Genomic DNA, 17,907 nt, shown 5'->3' with positions numbered 1-17,907 from the left:
TTATCTAATTCTGTAAATGGTTAATGATGCACCCGCAGGGTCATACTGCCAGCAACCAGCCTTATCAGGATCAGGAATGAAGTGTAGTGCTACTAGAATGTATTCAGCCTCTCTTCTAACACATTCATGCAATTATGCCATAATGATTTACAGTGGGAGAAAACTGTAATACCCAACAGATAAAATAAATCATTGCACTGAAGTGTGAGGGCACATCACAAATGATCCAGGTTTTCAAAAATCCTTATCCTTCTTCGAACGTTTCCACAGCAGACCCTTCTCCACCTGTAGACTCAGAGGCTGTAACACAGATCAGCACTTTACTGATCTGACAGGAAAACACCCAGTAGCTCACAGTGACAGTGACAAAGAAAAGCAGCACAGGGAACACAAGGAGGATACATGAGACTTATTCAATTAGTAAATCAAATTAAACATTGAACAGGATCAATCAAAGAAGAGTTGTGATGTTTGAGTTCGTCACTGAGCAGGAATCTTTGTGCTCCGACAAAAACACGTGTCTTGTTGTTAGTGGCTCTGAGGTGTGGACTCCAGGAAGCACCGGAGATCTGAACAAAGCGATGGTCGATGTGACTCTGTCTCCGTGCGTCGCGTTTATGTCACAGACCCTCGTGAGCGAGTCAAACCGCAGACCGATCACACCGCGATGTGACCGAGCAGTGAAACCAAGAACGACGCCGGAAATCCACCGTGTCCAATAGCGACTGGGTGGGCGGTGATAGTGAAGGTCTCATTCCGATAAATGGTTCCCCGCGCAGACCCTGATCCTGCAGCGAGTGTGCGGGCTCCCGGTGTCGCGTATTCACCTGAGATGGAGAAGAACCTGGACCGAGTGCAGAAGAAGCCGGTGCGCCTCATTGCGGCTGCTTGCAATGACATGGGGATCGGGAAAGGCGGAAAAATGCCCTGGCAACTACCGTAAGAGAGACACGTTTTTGATATTTCATTCATATTGATAAGAAATAAAAAAAAATTGTAATTGCAGCAGTGTGTGTTAGAGACATTCATTAAAGAGGGGTTCGTATTTTAGAATAGCCAAAACTCTATTTACAACCATAATCCGGTAAAACAGCTGTAACGAGAGAAGCTGTCAAATGTTGATTGTAAGTTTTTTTAAGCTAAAACTGATTAGCTTTCCTTTGATCTTCAAAGAAGTTTCAAAAATCAGTTTGACATGACCGAGCACTAATGGTAGAGTAAGAAGAAAAACACATTTTAAAAAGTTAAAGAATAAAACAGCTAAATAAAACAGTGACAGTTGGAGGCTATATGCCCAATGCATGGGCCGGACAATAAAACAGCATAACAAATGTATAAAAATATACAAAGTTCAGTATTTATCAATATATTAATTGTAGCCTATCAGTTGTTTATATATCGATATATTACATACAAATTGAGCATGTTCTGCTGTATATATCAAATATTTGTCATCCTCTCCTCATGAAAAAAGTAGATTTTTTAAATGTGTTATGGATTATCTAGCTTTATAATCTATGACAACATATCATGTTCATTAGGGTATTCCTCATTCTATGTGCAAATTATTTGAAGTTGTATTTTAGTAAGTTCCTTCTGTTTTGTGCTTGGATTCATTTTGAAAATGTGACTTTTTCAGGTCTGAATTCCAGTACTTCCTCGACACTGTCACCAGGGTGTCGAAACCAGGTATTCCCCAGCATCAATATCATGTCACATCATACTGTCACCTCAAGTAGAGTCACGTATCATGCTGTAATGTGTTGATATGTTTTATGATATTAAATCACGTATAGGCCACTATAGAACATTTTATCCTCATCTTCCATGCTTATTTCTGGAGTTGTAGTACCAGTCCTACAATATGTACCATCATCAGAGACATGGAGGCTGTGCCGCGTGAGAAATATCTAATATTTTTAATTATTTTGATTTCAGGAAAGATGAACATGATGGTCTGGGGTAAACTGTGCTGGTTGTCCCACCCAGAAACAACGTTCCCATTGGCTAATACTCTACATGTGGTGTTGAGCACCAAACTGAAGTAAGTCATTTATCTCAAAAGCACTCACACACACACACACACACACACATTCAGCTGATCATACACAGCTGATTAACAACTCATCTGTTTTGTTTGCAAACACAACTACACACATATTCTTGTCTCTATAGTTAAGACTTATATTCCATGCTCATAATCAAAGTAAGCCCCCAAAACTATAGAAAGACAAGTATATATATTATATATATATATATATATATATATATGTATACACAGAGAGCCAAGTCCTGTTTCTTTTCCTAATAACTGTAAAGAAATTCAAATCTCCAGGTGATTCAGGACAGTGTATATTGACTTTCAGCTTTGGTAGAGATCCATTTACCTTGCGGCTATTTCCACATTTTTCCACAATCACTTCTCAAAGCAATGCGTTCCAGATGGTTTCTTTGGCTTCAGCCTTTTTTCTGTGACATTCAGCTGGCTTACATAATACAACACACCGAAACTTCCACCACTGCTCACACTAAAGTTTGTATTATTATGCCTTTCCATTTTTTTCTTTCTTGATATACTACTTCAATGACGAATTCATGGCTACTACACAGCTCAGCTTGTGCAGAAAACAGTGAACACACCACAATTCCTTCAGAGATTGCTTCTACTCAGTCGTATGAACACAGAAATCCATTCACACTTTAAAATGTTCAGCTCACGGATGACAATCTCACATGTTTTTAGTTTTTCTATTAATTTCATACTTTCTGACATATTAAATGTTTTGTTTGAAGTTTTTCCCATTGAAATTAATGATCAAGTTCTTAAACTTTGTTGTCTTACAGTAAAGTTCCAGATAACGCCCACTACCTGTCCAAAGACTTTGAGAGCGCTGTCCGCTTGTGTTCAGAGCCCCCCCTCGCTGACCTGATAGAGACCATCTGGGTTGTTGGTGGAATGCAGGTCTACAAGGTAAAATGGCCCTAGCAGCGCATTCAAAGAATAGCTGAGTTAGCCAGATCTCTGACCCTAGGAAAAAAATGTTTTGATATTCATTAGTGACTTAATCCATCAAACCCAATGTTAGCTTGTTAAATAAACCTTTTTTCTTTCTTAATTTTCTTTTTTCTTCTCTACTTGGCAGGGTGTTGCAATTTGACTCAATTTCCTGTTATTCAAATTAATAGTATTGCATGTGGAGAGCTGTGTGCAATCTTTTGTGGTCAGTGGAGCCCCCACTGCAAAATGCTAAGAACGGAAACACTGAATAACTAAGATAGGAGAATCCAACAACATCACCATATGCTGATAAATCTTTAAAATGGTCTCACACCAGCAGTGGTTTTGAAAAGAAAATGTCCATCAACATGTAGAGAGTTTCCTTTGCAGCTTAGATTTAGACTCTCTCCTTCTTGTGCTGTAGAACCATGGAAGTGTGCACAATGGTTTCTCTGCTGTCACTAATGTGACCTGTTTCTTCTTGTTTTCTGACCAGGACGCGCTGAGTCACCCGTGGTGCGATTTGGTTTATCTGACGAATGTCATGGCTGACTTTGAGTGTGACGTCTTCTTCCCTGAGTTTGACAGAGGACTGTTCAAACTACAAGAAAGGTAAGTGTTAATATCATCTACAGACTGTATCATAGTGTGTCTTTATACACTCCTGCCCTGTGAGAGAGTGATTTTTACTTTGTCACAAAGCAAACATCAGCACTTTGCATTGTCTGTGCTTGTGAAGCTCAGCTCAAAAGAATCTGCTGACGTCCACCCTCACTGGTTTGCTGCGACATTGTTTTGAAAAGCAATGTTACTGCTGTCTCCACATGTAGGCAACTGGACTTGCTTGTGTTTCTTGAAGATGTCTCATCCAAGAGGTTTCTGTCTCCTCTGTCCAAAAAATGTAAACAACCATCCTCAAAATAGTGTCCCTTATACTTGAGGAGTAACAAGTGACACTCTTTTGAGGAAGGGGAGTGAAAGAGGCCATCTTTGTAAACCTGGAAAAACAATCACTTAACAGAAGAGGTGGTTTAAGACACAAGCTTTCAGCCACTTACGATAATATCCACAATTCTCTCCACACACAGCCAATACCCAACCACACCTCAAATCAAATGACCCTACTGACTCGAACAATAGCAGGTGGGGTGTACAACCTACAGGTATCAACAGCCATACACACCTTGACTCAGAGGACCCAATGATCCACTAACTGGTGGGGGTGTCAATGACCTGCATGTTTCACAGAACAACTCTCAACACAGGTACAGATGTTTAATACCTGATGAGAGAAATCTCCAAGGAAAAACAAGCAAGTCCAGTTGTCCGTGTCCACGAGAACTTCTATAAATATAACATCTGTTCCATTTAATAGTGAATAAGTGAGTGTGTCCATTAATGGTAGATTCTTACTTAACGTTTTCGTCCAATAAACTCACAAAACCTTTTTTCCCCTTTTTGTCTCCACTTAAGATTTCCTCATGTACCAAGTGACATTCAGGAGGAGAAAGGCATTCAGTACAAATTCCAAGTGTTCAAGAAATCGATTGGTGATGCCGTTTAGATTCAAGACTGCAGAAATTGTGATATTATCAAAAAAACAAGACTGGATTTTTCTGTTCTTTCTTAAAAACCCTGTGCACAGCTCCTGGATTAACTGCAGATGCGTTGGTTAAACTTAAACCCACAGTGTGTCGTACTATTGCAAATTCAAGGAAAAATGTGTTGTAACCACCTTTTGTCAATGAAGAGTATTTTTAATCCATGACGAACACTGAGCACAGATACTGTGGCAGTGGAACAATTTGTCAACCCAATTATTTGTGTTTCGTCTTAATTTTTGTTTTGCCTTTTCCTGCTAAGTGTAAAAATATTACAATCACAGCTGGTCTAAAAAAATCTGCCGCCATCTACGATCACCATGTCACTTGTCAATGTTTCCGACTTGTCCTCCTCCTCCTCCTTGGTGATATTGAAGCTGAATGGAAAATATGCTCGACAGTGAATCAGCATCGACAAAGTGTTGAGTGAATTATCCAACTGGTTTGCTTTGATGCTATGATGATCTATCTTTTCAGGTATAGATGGATGTAGAGACACAAATAGATTGTGTAATTTGTTGTGGTTAGAAAAGCTGCAACATATTTATTGCCAATGTTTTTCACTGTATAGTTTTTTTGCCAGGGTTTTTAATGAAGTGTGCCAATGAATAAATCAAACAAGTAACACATTTTTGAATAAATATATCTTGGCTCATCTGGTTGTACATGATCATTTTTTCCACAAGGTGGAGGCATTACAGAAGGACGTGACAGAGAACTGAAGTAACCTTACCAACGTACATCAGATTATACCAACAGCATTAATGTGACATTTAAGTTATGCATTGATTGACGCTTCTACAGTGACTGAGTCTTGAAATAGTGATGTTGTATGTTACAAGTGTTAAAAGAAAAAACAACAAAAGTAGCATACAAGGAGGTCAGGACCGTTTAATATTCAACTAGTATGACACATTTCATTAAATGCCCGTCTGGATCTGTCCCCTGATCTGGATCCCAAACAAATATATAATCTGTACCGCATCCTTCCACCAAGTTTCCTGGAAATCTGTTAAGTTGTTAAACTGAGGAACGGGTACGGCTCTTATTATGACGAAAAACAGCTTTAGATCTGTTTCTCTATTTTTTGCAGAGATATCTGGAAAAATGTACTTTCCAGACCTGAGTTCTGGGGTGAAACAGGGCTTAACAAGTTCACAGGGTAATGAGCATCTAAATTGTGGTTATAAAACCAAGGGACTTTTGTCTCTGACGCTTTGATTGATCATAGAAGAAAAATGTGTAACTGAAATTTTATGACGTCACCAATGTTAACAGTATTAACAGTTAGGCCCTGGACAAGCTTGAGGCACAGTGGTCATTGCAAGGACCCTGAGACTAAAGCTGCTGAATGAAATTGAGCCACAATTAATTTCATTATTTATCTACAGTAATTTGTCAAAGTGTGATCATTGAAAAAAGAATTTCTGACGCAGTAAGTAGATTTATTCTGGGTCTCAAGGACAAGTATCGACAAACGCTGCTTTAAATGGTGAGTGGCAGTTTAAAAGCAGACATGAATGAATCTGCCAGCCGGTGATATTAACACAACAGACTGAACCTCGCCACAGGTGACAGTACAGTAGTGTCAGATGAGTCCGTGTAGTGAATCTCAGATGCAGTGTTTAATTTAGAAAGTCATCCACCGTCTGTGCATTAGACGTCCATCAATGTGACATTTATCTCCCTCCAGGTAAATCTTCATCTGAGTCTTCTCATCAGGTCACAGGTGAGTTTGAGAGACAAGTGATGTCACAAAACAATGGTAGGTGTTTTTATAAGGTCAATGTTTAATAATAATAATGATAATAACATAATAACTTACATTATTATAGCACCTTTCAATGGACCCAAGGACGCCATCAAGATCAAAATGATAGATTTTAACTGCAGTTGTCGCCTGTTTCTGGTGAGAAACGACCCATAAAGACAATGTTAACAATGACTTATATCAATCCATGTGCCGTGTTTGAAATGATGAACGATTTTTTTTCTCCCTCTAATTAACCTCTGTGGCTTGTCTGTGTAATCCATCGCACACAGCATGAGACACAGCAGTCGACAAAAGGACGCTGGGTAAGAAATAGAGGTTATATATTTTATACACACCTGAGGCCTCGTCTCATCTACTTCACCTTCAAACATCCTGATTACTCCTTGTATTGGCTCCTAATCACTGGTGACAGACACAACCCTGCGACATGATGACTTACATCGTCACTGATGAAAATGAGTAACATCAGTACATCAGCTGCAGTGGACCTGAGGTGGTGTTGTTGCCCCTCGAAGGCTGCATGTTGAGAGTGGTTGGGAAATGAACTCTAGTCAAGCATCCATCTGCTGAGCTCAAATTCATTACCAGATGCACTCACTTTCGCATCATCTGCCCAGTGGCTATCGCCATGACTACGGAACCATGCTGAGTGATGCAGACGGCAGCAGATGGGAAGTGGAAGTTGTTAATGTATACTAACACCAGCCACCCGCCTCCTCCCTCTGGACACACAAGTCCTCCCTCTCTCTTTGTTGTGACCCCATCATCCACATTACGAGAGCGAGGAAACCTCAAGGCATAAAGTCGTGGCTTCATTAGCAGCGAAGCTCGCTCCCATTAAAAGCCACTCTTAAGCATTTTTCAAGGTCTTTCGCTGGCTCCCGAAGATTCAAACATTCAACATGAGACGGGAAACCTTTCACAGTGTCCTCTCTCGGCTTAGACACCGCTCAGTAAGATTGTCTATTGATTTTGTGGCTTACTCTTAAAGAAAAAGTGGGCACTAATCCATGACACAGACATGAAAGGCTTATTAATAAAACTAAACATAATGGGAAATCAATTTTGCATAAATGATCTGAAACTCTAAAGATGGCAGAGAGTGTGTTCAAATAAACCACTTCCAATCCAAGTCAAAGAAACTCCATTTCCGTCATTTCATCTTGTGGGAGCATTTGAGTTCATTTGAAATCATAATTAAGTGACATTTCTGTAGTGAAATAGCTTATGCTAAAAATTCTCCATTTGTAAAGTAACAATAAAAATCTGAGACACAGTTTCCTGAGGGTCCAGTTGTGCCACCAAGAACATTGTGTGAAAATGTGACTCAGTAAATGAAACAGTTTAAAAGACTTGTTTGTCCTCAGTGATGTGTTTGTTAGACGAGTCAGTGTGCCCTTTTACACGCTCAAGTCATGCAGCGTTATATGTGAAGTTGTTTTGATGAGATAAATTGTAAATAAGCTGCAACAAATTCTTTATTCCTCAAGGGACTATATTCCCTAAAAAGTATAACATATTAAGAGCACAATGCATTTGTCTCACTGTCTGATGTTGCTCTGGGAGGCTGTTACATAACAGCTTCTCCTCCATGTATTTACATCTGCGATAAAAGTGGTTCTGATTGTCATCTGTAATACTGTTACACAAACTGATAAATAGGCTGTGATCACAATCTTAGTCTTAACTGCTAGTGAAACATTTAGAGGCAAAACTGAGGCTTGGAGAAAAAATAGCACTCACATGACTCACAAGTTGTTTGCCACTTTTCATCCCACAAGATTGGAAATTTTGGCAGCAGGAAACAAATTCTCTATGCTGTACAGATTTGAGTACATGGGGAAAAAAAGCAGAATTTGGTTCAGTCTTTACACCAATTAATTCTTGTATTTTTAAGTAGTTTTCTGTGGTAGATTAATTTTGGCCTCTCGGGCATCGTCCATAAAGCATCATTGTAAGTTTTCTTAATCAAACTGAGGAGATAAACATGTTTATGTGATTCTAAAATAAATACTAGGAGTGGCTGCACCTTTAGACTGAGACACTTTAATACGGACACAGTATAAATTATCATAAGAACAGTACATCTCCAGTTACAGCCTGTGTCAGTCATCTCCTTTTAAAGGGGCGACAGGGTTAAAAATTGGTCTCTCTCTGCGTAGCTGTAATCTTCCATAGTTCATCTCAAAGTTCTTCTTCGTGCCATTTAGTACCTCCAAACTACCGGCCTTGACATCATAGCCACGCTCCCTCAGTCGCTGGATGCGGTAACTCACTATTTGCGTGGTCAGCTCCAGCACAGTTGGAGTGTCCATGATTTGAGACATGCTGATCCCAGCACGAAGGAGCCCCTCAAAGCGCTCTGCCAGAATATCCTCAGGGTAGTACAGCAGAGCGGGGCAGTTGAGGACGATGTTCCGCAGCTCTGCCTCAGAACAGCCCATGGTGTCCCTGGAGTATGCAAGGCTGCAACACATGCTGTCCGGATTCAGCTCGATGACAAAGCCCCTGAGTTTGGAGATGAGGTGGAGGAGCTCTGCTGTGCTGAAGCCTTTGTCCCTCAAGAACAGCAAGTTCTGCCTCAGCACCTCCGGGGACTTGAGGAGAACAAACGGATTCTGGCTCAGCAGCTTCTGAAGCCAGACCTTCATGTTGGCCTCCTCCCCTCCTAGCTCCAGGTAGGCCTGCTGGAGGGCGCGCACCATCACCTCGTTCTGCTCCAACGGCCGGCTGAAACTCTGGGGGGCACTGGCCATGAGTTTGGTGATGATTCGCTTGTTGAGGTTTAAACTCTGGAAGTAAGCGATGTTGTGTCGCTGGTTGTCGTGGTGGCTGGAGCAGGTGAAGAAAGAGGCAGGGAATTTCTCAATGATACCAACCAGCTCTTTCTGGTTTGGGCACACAATCATCCACAGCTCTCTCTGAGCCTGCATCTGCTCCGGGTGACAGAGGACGGCCTCAGGATGAACTGCTAAAATTCGGGAGATTATGAACCCTGAGGCCCCCATGTCCTTCAGCAGATTCGATACATCCCTGGTATAGGCTGGTCTCTGGTGCAGGACCCAGCCCTTAAGTTTCCGGACCTTCTGAATGTCCACGGAGAGATCATAGAGTTCCTGCACGGTCTGCTGGTTTTCTGTTGAACTCAGCGTCGAACATATCCTGAGTTTTAGAGGTAGAGCTGTGACACGTTGGCACCGGAGGCTCAGGGATGTTGCAATCAAATTCAACATTGATGCAAAGTCCTGATGCTGATCCCCTGAGAGAGTGAGAGAAGAAGGGACAGTGGGTGACAACCAAGGAAGAGAATGTATATGTACTATTGACTAAAAATTAGAGCTCGACCAATATAGATGTTTGAGAGCAAATATTGATACCTATATAAATATTAAGACCTTTAATAGACCATAAGAAATGAAAAGTAATAGAAAATATAATAAAAAAGATTGAATTTTAGACCTTTTGAGAGGATGCAGAAACTCAGAAATATCTAGCAATGACATGTCATGTTATAAAACCCTTATGTCAAAGATTGCAACAGAAAACATCAAGACTCCTCCACACACAATCTCTAATCTGACAGTTTATCTCTCATGTTTTCTGTAATCTCATCTCCCTGTTTTGACACAGTCAGTTACTCATCACAGCCTTGTTTTCATTACCCAGGATCCTCAGCAGCAGGGTAATGGTTACTCTGCACAGCTGCTGCCAGATGTTTCATAGGGGACAGTGGAGGAGGCATCAGTCACATCTGTTGTGACTCAGAGTCAAACACATTCGGAAGCACAACTTAATGTAAAAAGTAAATCCGAACTTTACACTGGAAGTTTCCCTGTTGACGTCTTAACGCATCGGGTCAACGACTTCAAAATAAAAGTCTTCTGTGCTTTTATTTGGAGAAACATGCTAACGGCTATTAGCTTGCTAGCTAGCCAACACAGGAGACAGTGACGCTGCTCCACCAGCATCGCGCGCGAGTCCCCGTGGAGATCTTACATTTTAAACCTAGCTTGCTGTTGAACCAGTGCGTGTGAGTATATGAGGATTTATTTAAACAACACGAACACGTTTGTCAGAACGTTAGTTACCTTAAGCTGCGGTCACAGGATGTGACGTTTTGTTATGACACCAATTTCTTCTTCTACTGTTTTTGTCTGTCTTTGTTGTCTGATTCACCACAGCGCCACGTTGAGGCGATGACCAGCACAGCAATGGTGCGCAACAAACTGATCTAATTCAAACTGCGCCTTGAAAAAAAAGAAGCTTTTATTTCTTGGAAGAAAAACATTCAACATTCGTGAAGTAGAAACCTCGATGAGTTATTTGATTTCATGCTCATATCTCTCCTCTAAGCTCCTGCTCTTTTATCGCAGCCCGTACGTCCAGTGATTAAAACAATTTGGCAAACAAACATCTGTATCTGCACCAGCAGTTGGTGCAGCTCCAGAGCCCCAGAGCTGGCAGCATACGGAGGCCCTGATGAGTGCAATCAGCACAGGGCTGAATTGGACTGAACACACAGAGAGTTTTCTCACAGTTGGTGCTTAATCATGATGCTTGATCACCAGCTCGGCAAGCTGTTCCCTCAGCAGCACGAGAGCCGCCGCTGCCGAGAGGGTAGCTGGGTTCATTATAGTTTATGTACTAGTAAACAGATGAAACTCCTCGAAGGGAAACAGGTTGGTGTGTTCTTATTTTAAAAGCCAGTATGTTGACATGAGTGAGCTGGTTCTCACAGAGCAATGATGGTATTGTTATCACAGTCAAGTGCTTCATGTGGGAACTACTTTCCTCAGAGAGGAAGCAGGGATACGAAACCACATGTGGGCCTGCAGAATAAACAGCGTCATTCCCCCTTCTTCTATTTGCAGTCAACCTATTAAGACTTCCCTCAAGGGTTTAAGCAAACTCACGCAATCAGCACATTCCCGTCCTTGCTCCTCCTCTTCCTCTAAATGCAATGAATGAGAAACTTAGAACTTGAGGGAAGAAATCATAAAAAACAAATGCAATCAAAAGCTCTGATGATCTTTAAAACAAGTAAAATAGACACACAGACTGAAGCTAAAGATAAAACATACAAGGTGAATGTTCTGTTTGTGGTCTCAATGACCACTCTCAGCACACTGAGCAGTTTTTGCCATTCACACATTCATACGGTGCATCTATCACACATAAATCAATCACTTTGGCACATAACGATAATATATATGATATGTAATTGATAAGACAAAGTTAATTGATTCCACACCACAGAGAGACAGATGACAAAGGCAGGGGTGAGGATCAAACCCATGAATCTCAAACTAATGCTGTCTGTTTTTATGGAGCAGGTTTGGGGGGGGGGGGGTAATTGGACACAGGTGAAAACACATGAGGAACAGGTGCAGACAATCACAGGGGAGGGACAACAGGACAAAGACAAGAAGTTAAGGTGGAAACACACAAGTAGAAAAAGCTACAAAATAAAACAGGAAACACAGAAGTCAGGTAGAAAACAAATCCAACGCAAACCTTAACAGAAGGAAAACAGGAAAAGTTATAAAGAGTCCAAGATCAAAACTAAAATACTCTTCATAAAAGGAGTCAAAGTCCAGAGTCATGACATGCACTGAACACTCCTGAGGGGCTGTCGAGAAACTGTGGGTTCACATGAAGTCCTGATAAATATGTAATCGGACAGCGGCAGCTCACCTGGTTAAACTGCATGTCTCTGTCACTGACTGTCAAATAAAGACACTAATTAAAAATACATAAAATAACTGTAGCAGGTGTTTAAATGTCAAACTTGTCTGAACTTGAAATCCAGACATGTTGGCACATACCCACTTGTTACATTCACATGCTCAATGTTGTGGGTTGCACTAAGTATGACAGAAGCAACAGTGGCCAGGTAGCAACAGCGCAGACACAGTGCTCAGAGAACAACAGCATCAGCCAGAGACAAATGGAGAGGAGGGAGCAGACATGTGGACAAAGACGTAAAACAAAAGGCATTGATCTGGAAGAGGAAAGAAGAAGCTTTTCCAAACTGCCGCTGGGCAACAAAGGCAAATTGTGATACAGGCTGTCAGACCACTCGCAGATGCTCATACAATTGGTGCAGCTTTTTACAGATGAGATATGAACAGATTAGAAGAAAATGGACCCCTAGGCACACATAGTCAAAAGGCCCCCCTCCCATCCTATGAAGAACCCCCCGACTGACAGAGATACAAAATGTTAGCAAACAATACAATCTATTTATGGCCATTTTTTCATCTCTTTGTGCCGTCGTTTTGTCTCTTTGTGTTCGCTTTCACTCTATGTGGTTGTTTTTTGTCTCTTTTTGGCCACTTTGTGTCTCTATTATTTTTTGTCTTTTTAACTTTTCAACACATCATCTCACGCAAAATCTTCTCGTCTACCAAACAGGTTGATTTCCCCAAACCGAAGTGACCCACTTCCTCAACACATGGCTGAAATACCGGGTTTTCCCAGCCAGTGTTATCTGTCACTTAAATTCCAGAGGAATTTCGAAACATTTACAGACTGAATGGAAAGTGAAAGAAAAGAAGTAAAAACCCCTAGTTCCTGATAGTCTAAACAGACAGAACAACGGGGAGTAGATGGATCATTGTTTCAGATTTCATCTTAGAGTCAGAGCCCAGTGTAAAAACAAAAATTCTTTCATTTGATTCACGTTCATATGTTCAACAGGTTTAACTCTTGTTCGGTTTCTTTTGTATATAAAATGCACATTTACATGGAAAAGTATTTAGTGGCTCAGTTATCTTGTGATTATTAGTTCACTAAGATAATAGCTGTGTTCAGTTGTACTTAAAGCAAAATATCTCATGAACTCACATTCAGTAAAATGATATTAAACTAATAAAAGCCCATTAACCTCCCACTGAGTTGTGTTATTGAAAAACAGATTACACATTAACAATGATGGTTAGAAAATAGAAACCAAACTTAACATGAACAATACGTAAAATATTTGCTCTAACGCTAACTGAGACATTATGAGGCTGCTTTCCCGAGGAGAGGAAATATTTCTATTTTAAAAATATTGTTTGGCGTGTTATAAAATGACTGGACACATTTAGATTTTACAGCTTTTATATTGCGTATCACACGACCCAACTCCTGAATGAATGGGAGTTTTGTGTTGCCTCGCAGTGACAAAAGAAATAGTGTAATGAAAGCTGCCAGAACACAGAAACACATTATACCCGATACCTCAGAGATTTAGTTCAGATTAGTTGGCTCTTTAAATAAGAGCATGTTGGTTAACAAACATGATCTGGGTGCACTTTCACATGGGCAATGATTCTCGCCTGGATGGAATTTCCACAAAATACATGTGCATGCGAACACTCCTTTAAACTGCTATCAAGCGACCTTGCATGGTGACTGACCGCACCCACAGCAGAGAGAAAACCAGTCCAACAACACATCAATGTGGTAAATGTACAACCAGAATCATAACTTTTTATCATTAGGTTCTGTTTGGCTCCATTTGTTGTCTCAGACTTGGCACAATTAAGTTAAAGACTTTGATGTATCACTACTCGCTTGAGTAACTTGGCATGTGTGTGTCTGTGTCTGTGTGTGTCTGTGTCTGTGTTTGTGTGGGTCTGTGGAAGAGGAGGGAACAAGCTGGAGGTGGATCCAAAGTGACAGGCAGCAGTGGATACAGTAAAACCAGCTTACTGTACACACGCTTCCCCAGAGTGTGAGCAACACATGGCCTGGGACAGCCACACAAGATGACCTCCCTTTGGTGTCTTGAGTTTCTGCTTTGCCTCCAGCTCCTCCACTGGGCCTACAGCGAGGAACCAGAGCCCGCGTTCAGAGCGCAGGGCAGCATCATCGAGATGGGGTACTGCTTTGGAGTGGATTATATCGTTGTTTACAGATCTGCACCAGGGGGAGAACAGCTGCTCGGAAACTCCTCAGCCAACAACACAGCTGCCACACCTCCAGCTGACCTACTGGATCGCATCCACCTCAACGAGCATCATCAGCTGCTCGGGCTGCAGATCAGGAACCTCACGCACATGGACTCTGGGATTTATCGTAGGGAATGCTGGCAGAACCAGAAACTCGCCAGCCAGCTCACACAGGAGCTCTCTGTGTGCGATGAGGAGGTTGAATCTGAGGAGATCATCGTAAAGGAGGGAGCTGCAGGGGTCGAGCTGCTTTGCAACAGCTCTTCCACTGATCTGGACGGAAACTCTGTGCGCTGGTACCATGAAATGCATCCGTCCTATAAACTCACACTCTTCCTGGACAGCGGCGTGTCACCGGAGCCTCTGGTGGAGGAGATGAAGGGTGTCGTGGAGGTCAGAGACAGAGGGGCGATGCTTGTGATTGACAAGAGCGTGTTGAAGAGATCGCAGAACTTTCACTGTATTGTGATGAAAGGTAAGAAATGCCTCAGTTTCAAAAACATGTATTTACCGGACCACAACGAGATCAGGGACATATTCGTCTCTCACGGGGACAGAGTGGTGCTAAAGTGTCCCTCTGATGAAAACGATCAGCAATGGGATACACCACTGGGAAAGATCAACAGCAGCAGCACGAGGAACAGTCACATGTATATATCAGCTGGTGATAGATCAGAGGATTTTTCATTGGTGATTTCGGACGTCACCGATGAACACAGTGGGGAATATTCATGCGTCTCCACTTCACTGGAGCTGCAGTATTTGCTGATTCTCTGTCCTAAAAAGAAACCCCAAGAAAAAATGGACTTTGGAGGCAGGAACTTCTCTTTGGAATGCAAAGTTAGCCACGACGATTCCCAGAGAGTGCTGTGGTACCGCACAGAGACGTCAGGGGAATATAAACTCATCCTTGACTCGAACGACAAGAATGCTCCCAGCCCGGAGGATCTGAAGGGCAGAGTGACTCTGTCTGACAACGGGTCCATGCTGATGATCTCTGGAGTGGAGATGAACGATGCAGGCGTGTACTGGTGTGTTGTTTTAAAAGGCCCTGAGTTCCTGGAGCATGATGATGATTACAAATATGATTATGACGGGGAAGATACAGAGGATGATGAATATGGTGAAGACCAGTTGTGGCACAGCGCAGACAGGTGCATTTTTAAGCAGGAGACAATCCTGACATTAATCGAGCCTGTGACCTCTGATCCACAGAACAGAAACCTTGAAGCCAACCCCACCGCCGACCCGCCGCCGGCCTCTAACGTTACTGCTTATGCAGTGGGGGCAGGAGTGGCGATGCTGCTGGTGGTTGGAGCGATTGCTGCAGCGATTGTAATCAGAAAAAAAATTGCAAAATCCCGTTCTGGAATAAATACGGACAAGGACATAAAAATGAATGAGGATCCTGGTTGTACTAAGAGCCTAACTGGTGATGAATGTGGCGCTTAACAGCTTTTGTAAAGTAGCCCCAAGGCATTATATATCCTACTGACATTAATTATGAAATGAAATATGTCCATAAATCACAAATTTATATAAATGTTCGATTATGAAATGGTTGTACTTATACTTTCATTTAGACCAACACTGGATTTTTATACTTGCGATTTGGCTTTTTAAAAACTCGTGGCTGAAAATGTCCACATTCTAACCTGTCACCAAGTGTCTCTTCAGTTTTAATCGCACAGGTCACATAACAATGATTTGGATTTATCTGATGGACGGAGAATGTCGTGCGGCTGTTGGTTGTCATTAAGTGATGACTAAAAACCAGTTGGGTTGCTCTGCTGTCAACAGATTGTTAACAAGGCAGAGCGACACAGAAAGAACCTAAAGCTCCGCTGCCAAAAGAAACCAAACATGATTTCATTGTACCGTGTCACACATTAAAGAAAAGTGACTGTTATCGTTAAGGTTAGTGAAACAGCTCAGGAGATGTTTATTATTTTAAGAAGAGACAAACCTGTTTTGCACTTCAGTCAGAATCGGGTTTCTTTGCACCTGCACATTTGCTCCTATTTGGTCTCCACCATTTCCTGAAAGAAAAATCTGTTTGTTTAGCTACAAAATAGTTTGTTAGATGCTAACTTGGTTTATCTCACTGTGGGAGTACTCGGCCCACTCTGGGAAAATACGGGAAAAGAGCAAATGGCTTTTTCACAATCCTTTATTCCGTCAGCACGCCTTTAACAGGCACACACATATACTTGGTGTCTCTGGACCCACACACGTCCACACGTACTGTTCTGCTCCCGCATCAGAAGTCCAGCCTACCGCAAGAGAGACAAGAACCAGGTTACCAGCATGCTCTTATTGATTGACTGATTTCCTGATTCTGCACAGCTGTCCGATCACCTGCTGAGCCACTCCTCCCTGTCGTCCAGCAGTAACCACACCCCGCCGCCACACTCACATTTTGGCACCTGCAGGCTGTTAAAGCTTTTGTAGAAACAGCTTCATCTGGAAACAATATGAATCTCATTATTGACATTGGAGAAAATGAGTGAATCTGTGCCCTGTAAAGCCAAAACAGTCAAATCTGAAGATGCCAAAATGTACTGGAAAGCTAAAAGGCTGATGCTAAATTTCTATTTATCATTCCACTCTCAAATGATCTCCCCTTCTCTCAGAGCTTGTTTTAAATGTATTTCCCACAAAATCAGCGTTCTTGCTGCATGTACATAGATATTTATATAATTTATAATGATCAAGGGGGAAAAAAATCACCACTACTATTTTTCCCAAAAGGCTGGAATGTTCATTTTGACTGTGGAATGCAAGCCAAACAAATAAACAGTAGACATGACACATGTTGAAGTATCTCACATCTGTGTGTGGGATCTATACCTGAGGCTACCTCATCTCACAGTACACACATTAACTGCAATATTCAATCAATATGTGCTGTAGCAGAGTACTGAGCAAGTTAAGCAGCACACTGCTGCAGAGCCAACGTATCGATCCCATATTGCAGTTTATGTTTGCAAAACACAAAATGGGATACAGTATATAAAGTGATCATAAGCATTACTGACTAGCTGACTGTGTTCTTATTGATTCTACTGTGCATTTTATTGTACGCGACAATGTGCAGAGTGATGTGCAGTTTATGTTTTAAGAAAATATGAGCGTCTGCCTCAGAGTCTCGTGGTGTCATGCTCAGGAAAGTGAAACGCTTCAGGTCTCTTTTGTAACATGAATTTGAATAAAGGTTTTTAAAGCAGAAGCTGAAACATGTCTCATCGTCATCTAATCTGAATCTGATTTGTGCAGCTGGAGGAGCTTGTTACAGAGAAGTTGTGTTTTTTTAATTATTGCATTTTGGCAAGAGTGTAATTATCCAGCACCTCCACACTGAGGCCACTGAAAGTAGTAGAGGCTCCGAGTCTCTTCTCACCCACTGACCACACATCAAACCTGAATAAGTCACAGTGTCCTGAACTCACTATTCTCACACTGGACACAACTAAATACACCAGAATAAACCAGAATAAACCAATGCCCGTAACAGTCCCTTTATGAAACCACATTTCAAATCTGGATCTGCACCAGATTTCACACAGTCATAAATATCAGTCCCCTAAATATTAATGA

At 41.7% G+C, this 17,907-nt stretch overlaps 3 protein-coding genes across 7 annotated transcripts; 2 read left to right on the top strand and 1 right to left on the bottom strand.

The window, feature by feature from the left end:
- Positions 1-660: 660 nt before the first annotated feature.
- Positions 661-5,254, top strand: LOC109638923 (dihydrofolate reductase). The gene is made up of 6 exons (XM_020102111.2): positions 661-939; positions 1,640-1,689; positions 1,939-2,044; positions 2,845-2,971; positions 3,495-3,610; positions 4,472-5,254. Exons 1-6 carry the CDS (start codon positions 764-766, stop codon positions 4,560-4,562), a joined length of 666 nt encoding a protein of 221 aa, XP_019957670.2. The 5' UTR covers positions 661-763; the 3' UTR covers positions 4,563-5,254.
- A 3,149-nt stretch (positions 5,255-8,403) lies between these two features.
- Positions 8,404-16,519, bottom strand: mterf2 (mitochondrial transcription termination factor 2). Of its 5 annotated transcripts, none has more exons than XM_020102228.2 (3): positions 16,505-16,519; positions 16,277-16,349; positions 8,404-9,632 (listed from the first exon to the last, which is right to left on the bottom strand). In XM_020102228.2, exon 3 carries the CDS (start codon positions 9,604-9,606, stop codon positions 8,479-8,481), a length of 1,128 nt encoding a protein of 375 aa, XP_019957787.2. In that variant the 5' UTR covers positions 9,607-9,632; positions 16,277-16,349; positions 16,505-16,519; the 3' UTR covers positions 8,404-8,478. The 5 variants fall into 5 exon arrangements, with proteins under 5 accessions (XP_019957787.2, XP_069385177.1, XP_019957791.2 ...); XM_069529076.1 differs by lacking the exons at positions 16,277-16,349; positions 16,505-16,519 and adding exons at positions 11,287-11,324; positions 11,625-11,697; XM_020102232.2 differs by lacking the exons at positions 16,277-16,349; positions 16,505-16,519 and adding an exon at positions 11,625-11,646.
- LOC138410910 (uncharacterized) lies at positions 13,735-17,546 on the top strand. The gene is made up of 2 exons (XM_069529075.1): positions 13,735-13,822; positions 14,005-17,546. The coding sequence occupies exon 2, from the start codon at positions 14,128-14,130 to the stop codon at positions 15,760-15,762; it is 1,635 nt and encodes a 544-aa protein (XP_069385176.1). The 5' UTR covers positions 13,735-13,822; positions 14,005-14,127; the 3' UTR covers positions 15,763-17,546.
- Positions 17,547-17,907: the final 361 nt, after the last annotated feature.

The sequence above is a fragment of the Paralichthys olivaceus genome, chromosome 7 (genome assembly GCF_024713975.1).
Source record: "Paralichthys olivaceus isolate ysfri-2021 chromosome 7, ASM2471397v2, whole genome shotgun sequence".
NCBI classification, from domain to species: Eukaryota; Metazoa; Chordata; class Actinopteri; order Pleuronectiformes; family Paralichthyidae; genus Paralichthys; species Paralichthys olivaceus.
Note: the sequence above shows the minus strand (reverse complement) of the source record. Positions and strands in the feature narration are given on the sequence as shown.

Bases quoted from the DNA above. Each gene is read 5' to 3' on its own strand.
- LOC109638923 (XM_020102111.2), top strand. From the start codon at position 764: ATGGTTCCCCGCGCAGACCCTGATCCTGCAGCGAGTGTGCGGGCTCCC. The intron at 940-1,639 runs GTAAGAGAGACA...TGACTTTTTCAG, and splicing joins AAAATGCCCTGGCAACTACC to GTCTGAATTCCAGTACTTCC. The intron at 2,045-2,844 runs GTAAGTCATTTA...GTTGTCTTACAG, and splicing joins GTGTTGAGCACCAAACTGAA to TAAAGTTCCAGATAACGCCC.
- mterf2 (XM_020102228.2), bottom strand. From the start codon at position 9,606: ATGTTGAATTTGATTGCAACATCCCTGAGCCTCCGGTGCCAACGTGTC.
- LOC138410910 (XM_069529075.1), top strand. From the start codon at position 14,128: ATGACCTCCCTTTGGTGTCTTGAGTTTCTGCTTTGCCTCCAGCTCCTC.